This window comes from Hirundo rustica, chromosome 3 (genome assembly GCF_015227805.2).
Source record: "Hirundo rustica isolate bHirRus1 chromosome 3, bHirRus1.pri.v3, whole genome shotgun sequence".
NCBI classification, from domain to species: Eukaryota; Metazoa; Chordata; class Aves; order Passeriformes; family Hirundinidae; genus Hirundo; species Hirundo rustica.
In genome coordinates this window covers 5789744-5805439 of record NC_053452.1, presented here as the reverse complement: position 1 = coordinate 5805439, position 15696 = coordinate 5789744, and the positions used below count along the sequence as shown (strand labels likewise).

Genomic DNA, 15696 nt, shown 5'->3' with positions numbered 1-15696 from the left:
AATAAATAGAAATACATGGATTTTCCTTGGAGCGTATTGTCTGGCTTTGTAGTAGAGTTCATAAGGACATGCCTTCATTAGTGGGCTAGGCACTGTCAGTTTAGCTTCTTTGTGAGTGTGAACCTTCAAAATAGCAAGAACTCGAGCATGGTGCAGCATTTCAGAACAGGTATTGTATGTTAAATAACAGTATGAAAAAAATATTATAATAATTCCTGCCTCACTCAGGCATCATTTATGGCGTCCTGAGCCCAGTTTTGTACTACATTTTGTCCCAAAATAATTGACTGCTTGGTGTACTTATGAAAAATTAGGTGTATTTCTATTCATCTCTTGAAGTTGCAGATGTAGCTACTGTCCAGTCCTCTGCGTGATGTTTTATCCTCTGTGTAATACGGTTTTCTATACAACAAGCAACAAAAGAACTGTGACACACCTATCTGTTACTGTTTCAAAGCAATGCTGATATGTGTTTGGTGCTCTAGGACTTTAATCCCAGTATGGAGAAAAAGTGATTGAATTTGTGTAGGTTTTTTTCAGGAATGCCTGAGAGTCATGATATTCTCTAACGTGCAGCTGAAGATATAGATTCTGCTCGGAATTGCAATTTCTTTTATACTGTTCCAGCAGCGCTATTTTCTCTTACTTTGTCTGAGACAAACAGAATTGATTCTGTTTTAGTCCTCCCTGATGGATATGAGTGGGACAAGGTGGGAGTGGAAGAGATAAAGGGTGGATGAGAGCAGGTAAGATATTGCTCTGCACTATTCTGTTGCAGTGCCCTAGAGGACTGTTGCAAACCATGGTAGATAAAAGGCTATTAAGGCATTCATCGCAGCGCTTCGATGAGGCCAGAATTTACAGACCCAGAGCGCAGAAGGAGGGATAGATAATCCAGTCCCAGTGCCAAATTCTGCTGAGTGCTGGGACAAAAAGGCAGCACAACTCTGGTGCAGACGGTGAGGAAGCGATGCTTTTGTCGTTTTGGCGGGGAAGCCGGAGCATAAAAACTGCTTCCAACTTGAAATGTGGAAGGTCCCGGTTGCACCTGCTGATGCCTACGTACGTTGGGTGTAAGAGACCATCCCTGGCATCCTTCTGGTGCCCCGGGGCCGGGCGCTGCTCCTGCCCTGGCGCTTGCCGTGAGAGGGCGGTCTGACACTGAGCCTGCCCGCGGCTCGCTGGCTCGGGCGCTCGCAGATGCCGCGCGTAAAACACGAAACACGCAGAGCGCTTCCAGGCCTGCAAAGCCTGTTAAAAATGCTCTTCAGCTAGCGTGATTCTGCGTGCGGTTCAGATGCAGGATAGGAGGAGAACTGGGTTCAAGATGGAGTCTTTTAAGATGTGCGTGTCTGTCTTAGGGCTAAGAGTTTGAGGAATTTTCAGCAAGCAGGGTTGTTTAATGACACAGTGTTTGGATTTCTGCACAGAATAAGAGTTCATTAAGTCTTCTGCAAATCAGTTATGAAATAAATTAGCGCTCCGTCAGTTTTTTAAAAGTTGTCTTGCAATATGAAATGCAAATGAGTAGAAAAACAAATGAATAAATCATATATCACAACTTAGACCATTGCACAAAGGCTAGCAAGCTGGCTGTGATGTGTAAAAATGTTTCTTGTCCTTCTGAGCCAGACTCATTATTTTAGTCTTTTGGGTTTTCTTTCATGTGGGCCTCCCTTCATTAGGCTGTCTTGTGGACTACAAAAAAACCCCACAACCCAAAACACAGGAAAAAAATGCTATGCTGGACCACACTACAATGTGTTGCTTTGGCATCAGAGAGAGGAAGGTGGTGGCTTAGAAAGGAGCAAGGAACAGAAAGGAGAAAGCACTGTCTCTCCTTAGATATTTTTGATTCCAAGGACAGTGACCTTGGCAGAGCTGTTAGGTCCACTGTCACAGAAGGTGGAGAGTCCTGTGCGCAAATCATTCTTGTGAGAGCGTGAACTGTGGAGCAGAGAAGTTTCAAGTAAACCGAAGTTGCTGCAGGGTAGTATCGACCATGTGTTCTCTGGAGGCCCCTCAGATCCATAGGAGTTTGTTTTGCAATTAATTTCAAGTGGCATTCTCTTCCCACTGGATGATTTGGGGAATCCTTTATAAGGAGGTGTCCACCAATGGCTTGTGCTCCAGAGGTCATGTCTCTGGGAGAGTCAGCCTTGCAAAAAATCACTGGGGGTGTTTTAGGCAATAATGAAATGTGAGTTTGCTAGAAGGTTCCGTGTGAATTGGAGGGTGCTTGTTGGAAACAGGATGAAATAAGGGGACAACAAATGTGTTAACCCAGCATGTCCTTACGTCTGAACTTCGTGAATCCTTGGCAGATTAACAGAATAAGAGAAGAAAGACTGATTTGGTCATTTAAGTTGCTGCTCAGAAAAATCCATATTTTTTTAATCTTCTTTCTTTTCCTAGGTATAAGACTATTACAGTCCCTCGAATTTCTGGCTAGTTATTCTCCACTAATTTGTTAAGCAGCTGATTTAGAAAAGACTAGCACAGGTGCAATTATATAGTAGGTGATGCCAGAGCCCGGAAGTGTAGATACTGCTTGTGCATCCTGATGTGTATCCAATCGATTGATCTCCCATATTTTCCCTTATTTTCAATTAGTAAGAATGTGGTTGTTTGGAAAAGGAATCAGGATATGCATTTCCCAGACAGGATCAGTATAGGGGATGCATGGCTGCAGGCTATGAACAGATGTTTATGGGCCCAGGGGGTACTGCTTCATCACGAGGAAGGAACAGGTTAGCACCTTCAGAGTAATTCTGTGAAACCTAAACTGTTCAGCTGGAAATTACCCACACCCGGTGTCTGTTCCCCGCTGAAGATCGTAAACATGTGGGTATGCCCCACATCAATATTTGTGATAGTTGTGAGACATTAATGTCACGATAATGTGACTGGGAGGACACTGCAGAGCTCACAGCCAGCTATTACAACTTCGTTTATTTTGCCACGTGTTCTGTGGTGACTCGAGAAAATGAAGGGCAAGAAATGCTAAATTAGGAGAAGATGGTAGCTCCCTCAAAACTGATATACAGCATTGCTCCTGTCCAGGATAGAGGAACAGGTTGAGGTCATTATTACCGGTATTTCTTGAGCAACTGATATCCAAAGAATCAGAAACTGACTACAAAAGATGCAACTGCAAAATCAGATTTTTAGTGGAGTAAAATTCCTGTTTTTCTCAGTGCCACATCTTACAGAACTCTGAAAATCAATGCCTTGTAGAAAAAAAAAAAAAAAAAAAAGTTTGTTCTTAGTACCATAACATCATAGATACTTTCATAGTTCCTATAATAGAGTTGTTCAAAAGTGTATGAACTTCTGGCAGCTGTAGTTCCTCTAGTAATGCCATAAGGCTGCAAGTTCCACAGTTCAGCTCATGTAGTCTATTAAGAAAAAAATATATATATCCCTCTTATGCCTTTGTGGCCTTTTCATCTCAAATGTGTCTCTGCTCATTTATTAGGAAATAACAGGAAGCAGAAGTTCCCATGGCATTTACTCTTTACAATCATAATATAGATATTCTTTATGTGTTTTCCTCGTGGCTTTCTCATTGCACCACTGGAGATACCTCAGGAAACTCAGCAGCTGCCTTAGTGGTTTTATCCCATGATGAGACTGGAGTTGAGTCAGGGTGTGTGGACCCCGCACAAATTTGCGAATACACTTACTTGCATGCAACACAGCCCCTCCAGCTGTGACCTCAGACCTTTTCTTCCTCCCCCCTTTCTGCATGAGGATACCAAAAGCATATTTTTACACTTAAATATGATAGGTATAAAATAGAACCACTAGGCAGACAGGGTTAAGACTGCTGGGAAGTCCAAAGCAATTTTTTTGATGACTAATAATAGATTATACTGGTGTAAAAAGCAAATTGCAGCATTTGTAAAGGAAACATTTTTTTCTGTTTAATGCATGGCAAACAATAATTCGCCAACAGCACTGGGCATTTTTCATGTTTTTATAGGATGCTGAAACATTTAAAAGCTTGTCCTCTGGAATCTACTAGTAAAAGATACTTTGTTAAAAGATAATTCCTGAAGTCGTTTAGATTAAGTGTTTCTTTAAAATGTTCATTTACTTGCCATTTGTGCTGATTGGTTTATCTTTTTACGACTACTAGTTTTCATTTGTGTTTTTAGCGAACTCTTGAGTTTTTGCATTTGAGCTCACTGAGACTGTGAGAAATGGCAGAATGCTGCTTCCTATTTTAGTTTGGCATTAAAGACATTGTTTTTAAAAGGTTCCTTTTTAAGATATTTCCATCGGCCTCAGATTTTTTTGTATGACTGGAGGATCAGCTCCTTAAAATCAGTTCCTGTCATTTTCCTTTGCTATCTGTACTCAACAGTCTTTTGAAAACATTGGTTTTGCTTTGTCAGGATCCTCTGTAGATTCAGAACCTTAGTTCCACATCACCATGACCTGACATAAACCAACGCTGGTGCAAGGAAATGCAGTCTTGTCCTCAGTTTCCCCTCCGCCTTTCTTGTGCCCCTTCTCCCTGTGTGAATGTTCGTGCAGCCCTGCAATGAACTGAACCAGAGCACTGATGGAGCCGAAAAATAACCAGCCCTCCCACAAATGGTTAGCCTACACCCAAACTGCCTCCCAGAGCCAATCTGCCATATGGCTCCATGAGCCCCAGTGTCAGGACTCAAGCAGCTGGAGCCAAGAGGAACAATCCGTTTTGCAGCAAAATAAATCTGTGCCGGACCTGGCTGATCGTGAAACTATCACTGCAAGCTTTAAATCTGCAAGTGGCGTAGTGATGGACTCCTTGGACCTGCTCAAAACAGCTTGCAGAATCATGCCAAAGCCTGTCTTTTTCAAAATCTCATTTTGCTGCTTCATTCTGAGGGGATTGCTTCTCTTTGGTCCTTAGCAAGCAGAATGCTTCAACCCTGGCTCAATTTTAAGTTAATATTCCCAGTAAGTATGTGGTTACATTTCAAGCCCTTAAGCACATTTATTCCCTGCTTGCACAGCACTGGCTCCACGACTGGGGCTCCCAGTCACGGCAACAGCGAAGACATTAGCGATGATAATATGCTGCCACAACTATTATTTGTCTAAGCTGAACATCACAGATGTTCTCCCAGCAGTGGATGATGAAACAGAGCTAAATTCTGACATCTTTGCTCAAAATGAGTGAGACGTGCTGTTCTAGTGGAGACACCTGCCGTGTGATCCACCTGCCGCAGGACATCAAATGCATCCTTGGAGGCTCAGCTGATCTGAACTGGCAGGGGCTTTGCACTGACAGTGTTTGCAAGATCTCTGGGGATTAATCACATCCTACCTCATTTGCAGTCACTAATTTTCATATTCAAAGTTAAACCGGTGCTGTGGTCCTCTAGCAGGCCCTGCCCGTGGATAGATGTTCCCTGTATCCCGACATAAGCATCAGCTGCAGGCAGAGGAGGGATATCAGACTTGGCTGTGACCTGTCGCCTGTCCCCCAGCGGTGAAACGCTTTCCCCAGGGACAGCAGCAGGCAGCTCCATGACACAGTCCCCTTTGCAGGGTGTTTTTCCTGCCAGAAGGGAGCGAGGATTCTGCTGCAGATGCTGCTGGCGCTGCGGTGCCCGAGGAATGCAGCGCGGTTCTCAGCCCGCTGAGCACAAAGCAGGAGAGTGCCGCGTTCAGAACCCTGGCACCTCGGGAGCGCTTGATGGGATGCAGATGGAGTGCCTTGTGCACTGGCTGGTTTCCAGGACCTGTGCTGGGAGGGAATCGGGCTCAGCCGAGGCTGCCTGCTCTGTCACTGCATTGTGTGTCTGAATAGAGATAAGGTGCTGGGTGGGCACATCTGGCTCACTCAAGAAACAAAGTCAAAATGAACAAATCTTTACGGTTTTTCTCCTTTCTGCTTCAGCTGAAATTGCCATTTTTCTTCCCTTAATCTTCTCTGAAAAGTATTTTGCAGCAGTTCACAGTTAGAAGAAGTCCTTAAGGGATTGTTTAGCAGCTGAATTAAGTTGAAATTACTAGATTTCTAGTTAGCATTAAATTGTAGAAGTAAATGTCTTCACTTCTCCCCAGTTCATAGCAAAGTTATTTTTTATGAAGATTGTTTTATCTGAGAACATATTTCCTTTAGGCACTCTGGTTTTATGGCGTTCTATTTGTGATTTAATGCCCATGGAGGTACATGTGTGCTACTCTTATAATGGAACCAGAGGAAAAAAAATGTAAATCTGTCCATCTGCAATAGTTTAGTGGGAAAGAGCTATTGTTTTCCAGGTTCTTTTCAGCCTATGGAAGATTGTTTTTTCCTATCTCGTTGTTAGTAGAGGAAGGCTCCATCCAAGGAACGTTGACACTGGTATCTAAAAGCTCAATTGCATAACTAATTATCTAGAAAGACCCTGTGAAACAGCAGCTGGAGAAGATTAAAGCAGGTGGATTTGTGTCTTGAAGAGTCTACCGCGTGCCAAAAACCAGGATGGTGTGGGATAACCTTTCCTGGCATGGGTTCAGGAAAAATAAGTCTCCTTCACCTCCTCCACCTGAGACCTTGATATGAAAGGCTGCAGGTTGCTTGTTCTTCTTTTCAATAGACTGAGTCACGACTTCCAAGGGCAGGAGCCTACAGCAGGAGTTCAAAGGTGGAATGTTTGTGCAGGAATTGAACGCAGGCGGCTTCTCTGCTTATGAGCATTTTGTGGGAGGCGAAAGCAGACATCCCTGGGAGGGGAAAACAAGGTTTTGTTTTAGAGAGCTGATAGTTTTATTGCCTCTTTTGCTGCCAGGATGAGGTCGTCAGCTCACAAACAGCAAAGTTCTATTGAAGTGCACAGGGCTGTGCCAGGTAAAGCCAGCCTAAGATCAGGCCCTCGGACATGTAGTCAGGATGCCTTCCTGATGTCAGGTGCCTTGAAAGTGTGTGACAAAGCCTCTGCCAAGTCTGTCTGTTACTCTAAGTGGCTCTCTTAAAAAGCTTGTTGCTTCAAAGAAATTATGAGCAGGCTACTGCATTTTATTATTTTTCTCTCTCTCTTGCCTTCTTTTTGTATTTTTCTTTCAACTAAACCATATTAATTTTGAGCTATAAAGCTTTCTAAAAGCCTGAATAAATTAATGGGCTAGAGCCAGCAGTATGCAATGGTGCATGTCACATAAAAATATAACCAGCGTTTTTCCCAGAATTGCCAACACCTTAGAACTTTGCAGTAAACCAAACATTTTTGAAGTGTGCAACCAAATGAAAACGCTAAATTTGCCAGCAGAAGGTAGATTGCTGACGCAGTAAATCTACCTTTCTTGCACCATCCAGGCAATTTTTTTTTTTTTTTTTTTTTTTTTTTTTTTTTTTTTTTTTTTTTTTAGAAAAATCCCCATAAACCAGCTGTGTGTGTTCCTAGCAGCATGAAGATAACTTGTGAAACTTGGGAATTGTTTATTGTTCACTTTTCTGTCTTTCTTTCCCTTCTTAATTCAGTGAATAAGAAGATATAGAGCACTTAATAAAGTTGTTCTCGGCCTTAGCTGAATACTCTGGAGCATTAATGTGCTTAGTTTTAAATAGAGGAGGGTTGGTTTTTCCCTGTCCAGGCTGTTTTTTTCCAAACATATGCTGTGTTGTGGTTCACATATTTCATGGAGTATAAGTCTCTGGATATGCTGCATGCTGTGCCATAAGCTCTTTGCATAGACTGTAAATCCTCAAGGATTTTGCAAAGTAAGAGTTTTGTAACACATATATTTATTCTCTAGGGACCTGATCCTCTAATTAGTCCCATACAGGTAAATTCTTACACTTACATAGATGCAGCCATATTGTTTTAGCTCAACGGTCTGCTCAGCAGACTTTCACTCAATAAATATTAAAGGATGCAAGATCCCAGCCTCAGGAATCAAAGAAAATGCTTTCTATATGTGGTGGTTTTAGTTAAACATCCCACAGTGAATTTGGACTAGGACCTGATTCTAAACTGAATTCATCACCCTTAATCTGCAGTGTGATGGGGAAAATCAGGCCAATGAGACAAAAATAAACATTTTGCTCAGATCTGCCTCCTTATCTGACGTTGGAAGGTCCCATGAAAGAATGGGAAAGAGTGTTGAAATACAGCTACAAATTTTAATGGTTTTATTACTCTTCTTGGGACAGCATATAAGAAGTCTGAGTATATGATGTGTGTCTGTGGTCTTTGACCACAAAACCTAACATGAGAAAGGAAAGTGTTGACATTTGGTAAAGAAGTAGGTTCCTCCCAGCCACCCACCCACAAATACAGCGTGTGTAGCAATCGTCTCCTAATGTGCTTCTCTTCCCTCCAGATATATGTGAGTGCTCTGATCTTTTATTGGGCTCTTCAGTGCATCCCAGCAAATGGAATTAGTATTCTGGGACGTCGCTAAAACATTCAAGTGGCTCTTTTGCATCAGCACTGGCTGGCTTGAAATGAGCTCCGTAGGGAGTCTTGAAAGGGGGGATCTCGCGTCACAAAGTGGTTGAAGATGTAGAATCAGGAAAGGAAGAGGTGTATGACTTTGGGGGGGGGGTTGCCTGAACCTCCTCTTCCAGCTCCAAATCTTCCTCAGCTGGAGTCTAAATTTCCAGCACCAAAAATAAGTAGAGACAGAACTGTTCAGCTCCGGGCCCTGCGCATATGGTTTGATAAATAGTGAACAGCACAGCCTGGAATCCTGCGTGGCTCGCACTGCGTTTCCAGCTCTGTGGTAAACACATGAATAGAAAGGAGAAGGCAGCAAGTCTTAAACTGCACTCGCCAAGAACATCTGCATTTATGAAGAACTTTCCCTAATTGAAAATCTAGTAGTTTCAAATGCTTCCCAACTGAGAGTTTGGAAACTAGCTCAGGGGCGGCTGAGATAGCAAGAAACAGCAGTGGCTTTGAGCCCCCTGTTCAGGTTACTCCCCCACCCTCCTCCTCCTAACTGGACATTGAGGAGGTGCTAATAACATCTTTACAATTTCTAACAAGGGAAAACGTCTCTCTTTAGAGTTCAGCCACTTTATTCTGTAGTTCTCTGACTCCCTGTCCTTACCATCATCTCCCCTTCCCTCCTCCTCCTCCTTCTCCTCCTCCTCCTCAATACTTCCTCCTGTTTCTTTGAGATCTACTACACAAAAAATATTTTTGGAAATACCACAGACTATTGTTTTTATTAGTGACTGGAAAGCTTTGTAGTAGGATGCTTTTGTGTTTCATTTGTTTTCCTTGCTCTGGCACAGCTGTTTCTGCTTTAGCAGCATTAGAGAGATGGTTAAACTATTTGTGGCCTTTTCTAACCCAGCAGATCTCTTCCACCGAGTGCTTTAAACTGAATGACTGAGACTGTAAGTAACAGGTTGTTTGAGTGGGCAGTTTTGTGCATAAAGTTACAAATGCACTGTTTTTTATGAGATCTTTTAATTTGTTCAAGCAAAACACCGATCACTGTGAAGCAAGTCCCAGTTCCCCTATAAATTTCCCAGCCAGAACACTGACAGAACCTTGACTCAGGACAACACAGAACAAATGAAGTAGTAGATCTTGTTCAAACCTACACATGTTCAGAAATATTAATGGAAAAGAGGTTCATGTAGGTGTGGTGATCCCCACTTCAGCCAAGAGGGAAAAGGAAGAAAAGCCAGAGCAGATGGTGGGGGCAGAATGTGGTCTGAGAACAAATCTGCCAAAGGTGGCATGTAGCTGCTACAAATGCCTTACTGGCCACCGTGGTTACACAGAGCAAGATGGGGAATTAGGAAACGGACACCCAGTCAGGGAATGGTGACAGCAGAAAGCGGTAAATGAAGAATGGAGCGAAGGAAATGTAAAGTGAAATGAAAATGTAAATGGAGAGTGAGAACAGAACACATCTGTGCAAAGGCAAAGGGAAAAGCAAAGGGAAAAGAGGAAATGAGTTGCACTGGAGGTTTCAGTGTTCATGTCTGGTGACATAATGTGAGATTGAAAGTATGGGCTGATGAACAGCAGGAAAATGAAAGTTAAGAGTGTAACTGTGTCCTGCTAAATCCTGTGTCTTACCACATATTCTCATCACCTCTGCTGGGCAGACACAAGCGATTAGGATGCGAGACTCGATCTGCTTAACAGTGGCTTGGCAGTTTTGTTTCTGGTGAGGTCAGGCACGTGACAGACCTGGCTGGATTTGGCCGTGTCAGCTTGGGCTGGCACTGGGCAGGCGTGTGGCTATGGAGGAGGTGGCACCATCCCTGTCAGCACCTCACAGCAGTGGAAAAGCAGCCCATAGATCAGCTCACTGATTAGATATAAAGCAGGTGGAGTGGTGAAAGGATGTATTTTATCTCCTCCTACAGTAACATAGAGTGTGTTTCTTGCCTCTTTATGCAATGGGTTGGGAAGCGATTGCAGTTGTCAGAAACCACCTCCTTTGTGGCACTGCAAGAGAAATGGCTGAAATGTCTTTTAAAGCACATTTATTCTCTGGTTTTTTGTCTTTTTCCTGCATTAAAAATCACTGTTTTCAACTCTCCTGTCAGTTGTGCTGTGGACCCATGACTAAATGAGGCCAGGGACAATGCAGAGATAAAAGTCAGTTATGCTGAGAAGAAGCATACTCGATTTACATGTCCTGCCTGCACTATTTCTCTGTAGGTGTTTTATTTAGCACAACAAAGTCCAGGGAATTGTCCACATGTTTGTCCTCAGACGGGGACTGCTTCTGCCCATGGCAAGGCACCTCACAAGTACAGGAGTATCAGCCGTCCATCCTACAATGCCATAAAAATCAGTGCAGTTGCATTTAGCTCATTCCATGTTTTTCCTCTCAATCAAATAGCAACATCTACATTTCAGCCAAACTGTTACCCCCCCCAGCCCTGATTCTTGCCTATTTCTAGACTCCAGTGGTGGGTCTTTGCACTGACTGTTCTCCTGACTGGCTCGTTTCAGGGCTCCAAAGAGTGCGTCAGCTGGAGAAAAACACAAGGTACTTCAGACGAAAACTGCACGAAATGGGCTTCATCATTTATGGCAATGATGATTCTCCTGTTGTTCCCTTGCTCCTTTATATGCCTGGTAAGATAGGGTAAGTACTGAAAAAAAAACCTGCTGCCAAAGCAAGCACTATTCAAGTTCGTGGGTTATTTGGTACACGCTGCAGAAGATGATGTTCTCTGTGGTAGGTGCTTCTCAGGAGAAACACACACTGTTACTTGAATTCATCATTTAGTTCTGTTTTCTTTTAAATCTGCCCCTAGGATTAATTTGGAGTTGTTCCAGATGTCAGAATTGTAAAATTTTTCTCTTTACCTTTTTTAACATGGTCTGGGGTAATACTTTTGATAGCATTTTGAATATGAACATTTAGGTTTTGAATTTGTAATCATTCAAGGAGACACATTGCCATGAAAGGAGACACATCTAAACCATATGAACTGGATTTTTTTTCCCCATCTGATCTTTGAATGGTCTTTGCCTGTTTTACCATTCAGTTCCTCTCAAGCAGCACTTGTGCACTGACTTGGAAGCAGAGACCAGGAGTCAGTAGTGGCATAATGTAAGCGTTGAGCAGTAGGGAATATTTGCAGGTAGCTTAGGGTGGCCGTGGGCTCTAGGTCTCGTACATGCCACATGAGTCTTCCTAACTGGCAGAGCAATTGTGAGAGCAAATAAACCATCAGACAGGTTGGTTTATTCTTACTGATGTTCAGGAACCAAGCATTCATACCTTCCACGAGCCCAACCTCTTCCATCCTTAGGGACTCTGAATGCCCACGTGGTTTGATTTGTATTCAGAGGCTTTCATTGACATAAATGAATCTTGTCTACCCTGCAGAACCCTCTCTGCCGTCAAATTTCTGGTATTTGACACCCACTTGGCTTCATGAGCCGCTAAGCAGCAAAGAATCTCAGTCCTGCTTTTATCAGGACTCAGTTCTGGCTTTTAGGGAAATCAGTGGGAATATTCAATCAATTGAAAACAGGATTTTACCTATTGTTGCATTATATGTGAATGTTTTCTGTCTGTGCTCAGTTTATTGGGGATAACGTGTTTCTGCTTTTTCTCCTTCTACTTTTTCTCTCCTTAGGGCTTTTGCAAGACGCATGTTAGAAAAAAATATCGGGGTGGTCGTGGTTGGGTTTCCAGCTACTCCTATCACAGAATCCAGGGCTCGGTTTTGTGTGTCAGCCGCACATACACGGGAGATGTTAGACACGGTAAGCGCAGCAGATGTCCTGCCCAAATTAACTTCAGGTGCAAAGGAGGCCGGGAGAAGCTGTGCCTCTCTTGCTTTGGATCTCAATAACTCATTTTTACGTTTGTTTTTCTGGCCTTGTCACTTGAGCTTTAAAGGCGTTTGAGCCTTATACATTTTATTTTCTAAAATAAATTATGGGACTTTTAACTTCTTGTGTTCTTCTGTTTCTGATAGTGACCAAATCTGTCATCACTAATAAAAACCTACATGAAGAGCACAGCAAGACAAAAGTTAAATGCTATGTCAAAACTATCAGAGTAGGAAACCTGAAACTATATGGAAATAACTGAAAATCAAGTTTTCCATACCCATATTTCTATTCCATTTCCCATGTGTTTCTTGAATTGCAGGAGTATATGGGACAGCCTTGGGGGTACAGGTGGAAATTGCAAACAGTATTTGGAACTGTTTGAATCTAATCAAGTTTAATTGGTGCTGTCTGGCCAGTCTCAGTTCTGTATCTTTCTCTGATATCAGAAATACCATTAAGAGTATTTTGAGATTTCCATCATAAGCCTCCGTTCCAAACTGAAATGTGTTTAAAATAAACTCTTTGAAAAATTTCCATTTCCTTTTTTTGCCGAAGGTGTTTTTGGCCTGGCTTGAGATACGTTCTTTCATTCTCAGAATAAGCCAACTTTGAGGCATGAAACAAAGAGGCTTAACAATAAATTTCAGGCTTCGCTTTTCCTCTCTTTGCATGAGTGCTGATGGTCAAGACAAAAAAATCCTTGAACATGGAAAAGCATTTGAGTTAAATATGCCACCGGTTCATGCAAACAAGCACTTGGGCCTGCAGAGAGCTCCTTGACTCTCTTTGGCATCCTGAGATGTACATGGATGTAGAGGCTGGAGCCCTGCCCTGCTGACCAGCTGCCCATACCAGTGTAGATAGCTTTAAAACAACATGCAAAACCTGCCTTGCACGTGTGCAGAGTGAAATTCCTGCTGCTTTTGAAGGTGCAGTAGTTATTAACAAGGTTCAATACCATAAAGGCTGTATTTCGTAGAACAGAGCATAGCCACGTTCTTGTGTTGGTCCTTACCAGCTTTCGCTGTTTGACTGTGAGGATTTTGGCTGATGTAACTGGTAACAGGCAACGAAGTTGATCCGGAGATTCATCTCTTGAGGTTGCTGCTTTGGTTTTCTTCCTTTTCCCCCTGCCCCCAAATGTTAAGCCCAGCTCATTTTTGGGCCGTCCCTGTGCATTCACTCCCTGCTACCTGCACCTTGCTGCTTCCAGGGAAGGTCTGGCGCTCCCCAGTCATCCCTGAACGGGCTGTGCTTTTGCCACAGCGCTCGTGGCACTCCTACAGGATGGGGGAATGGAAGTGCCCTGAGTTTAATTACTTGCAGGAAGAAAGCTTTTAGGACAAAACACTTTGTGACTGTGCCTAAACCCAGGGTGACAACAGGTAACAAGCACAATGAAAATGTTTCTCTTTGGCAAAATTTGTGTTGTACCTCAGCCTGGAACTAAAGAGGAAAGATCCATGAAAGGGCTAGCTCCCAAGAATAACTTCCTTAATGACCTGGAAGCTATCTTTCTGCATAAACTATTACTAAATTACTTCTTTTTGTTCTAAATTACTTCTTTTTGTTCATGAGCTGGTTTTAGTGGCTTTACAGAAATAGGCTCAAAATCAAAATTGCTGTTTCCTTCTTTCATGCCAAAAAGTTGGCTGCTCTTGAATGGGGGTCAGAAACACTGAGCTGCTTCCCTATGGTACAGAGTTCCTTGGCTACTTTTTGACTCCACTGAGAGCTGGGGAAACAGCTCAGCAAAGTGCATTACAGTACTAATGAACAAAAATTATTTGTCCCTGTGATATACAATTAATTGCATTCACTAAAAATATCTTAAACTCTGTTCAGACTATTTATGCTGACTCTGCTCAGCACTGTGAGCTGAGTACTACCTAAGAAAATGCATTGGCAGCTCCAGTCTTTGGGAACTATGGAGGAATACTGAAATATAGCCTCACACGTTTCTTTTGCATGAGCAAAGATAGCTTTTCACCTTGGTTGTTGCCTCTCTGTGCTTTTGTAAAAAGTAATTTTTTTTTCATCCGTGCTCAATTAATGTACTTAGTAATAAACCATAACCTACTAAAGGAGTAAATTCCTTTCCCATAGATGCTGTTGTACATCTACAACTGCACTGATGTTCACTGTTGTAGAACTAATCCAAAATTTTCCCATTTGTCCTTTAATTGATTTTTTAATATAATCTCTTTTGTTCTGCAGTGAAGTAGAAGTTACTATAACGTCATTTCTTTTCCAACAGAATTGACAAAGTATCATGGTCTTACAGGTTTTGAATGCTCTGGATGAACTGGGTGATTTTCTACATCTGAAATATTCCCGGTATTCCAAGTCATCTCATCCTGAACTGTATGAAGAATCTAGGCTTGAACTTGAAGATTAAGTTTTCCACCCATGAAGAGAACATTATGATGCTATGAAAGGGCGGAAAACCTGAAAACTAAACAATACAAATGCATTTCTTCCCTTCTAAGGACAATTTTTATTTCTCAGTTAATTGAAAGGAGGGGAAGCTCGGGTGTTGCATCGTGTTGTATCAAATTTCTGTATTCAAGAGACTGAAATGTTGATACAGATTTGCCTCCCCAGGAGATCTGTCCTTCTTAAGGTATTTTTGATGCAGAGCGAATGCATCCATTGATCCAGTTGCTTACGTACAGCTTTTGATATGGCCCTTTTTTATGAAGAGGCTTCAGATAGTCTTAATTGTGACTGAAATAATAAAGTTTAAAGGGTTAATAGATTCCAGTGTAATATAGCTGAGCTTCATCAGTGAGACTGACTCTGATCTGTTAAAGAGCATAAATCGAGACACCGGTGTGGACTGCTACAAAGGAATGAGCAGAAAGTGACCTCTTTAACTAAGTTGCACTATCATGCATTTCTCCAAGGACAGAAAGTGTTAGAAAAAGGCTAGTGCTGAGAACAAGAAAGGTAGCCCGATGAGATCGTGTGTTTCTGACAGCAGGTTACGGGAAAGGGAAAATTCCTCCTCTCCACAGACCTTTTCTAGGTCACCTGAAGGCACTCGAAGCTTTGGATTGTACAAAAATTTGGGCTTAGACATAAACAGAAATGCTTTTCTGCCGGCTCATTTGACCCACAACCTCTCACATCTTATCACTATCTTAAGTTCTTCAGCAGGCTTGCTCCCTTTTTGTGGAGCAGTAGTAAATAATTTTAATAAACATTTAACTTTCCCGTAAAAACCTTGATCAAAACAGTCAGATACTTGCAGTTCACAAACTGCAGATGACATTTATGGGCCCGTTCCTAAGTTTCTTGAACTACTTACGGGGCCTCATAAATTCACTAACAAGGACATAATGCTGGAGCTGCTAGTTATGCAGAATGTGAAGTTCAAGGTACCATAAGCAGTTCTGCCACCTGTTAAATAGAAAATGCCACCATTTTTGTACATGCTACAGTC

At 42.4% G+C, this 15696-nt stretch overlaps 1 protein-coding gene across 2 annotated transcripts in view; it reads left to right on the top strand.

Moving 5' to 3' along the window:
• The window catches only part of SPTLC3 (serine palmitoyltransferase long chain base subunit 3), a 77590-nt gene extending 62489 nt beyond the window's left edge, over positions 1–15101 (top strand). For both annotated transcript variants that reach the window (XM_040059373.2, XM_040059372.2), the window contains exons 10-12: positions 10911–11046; positions 12050–12179; positions 14536–15101. In XM_040059373.2, coding sequence (XP_039915307.1) covers positions 10911–11046; positions 12050–12179; positions 14536–14649 — 380 coding nt within the window. In that variant the 3' untranslated portion in view covers positions 14650–15101. The remainder of the gene's footprint in view (positions 1–10910; positions 11047–12049; positions 12180–14535) is intronic.
• Positions 15102–15696: the final 595 nt, after the last annotated feature.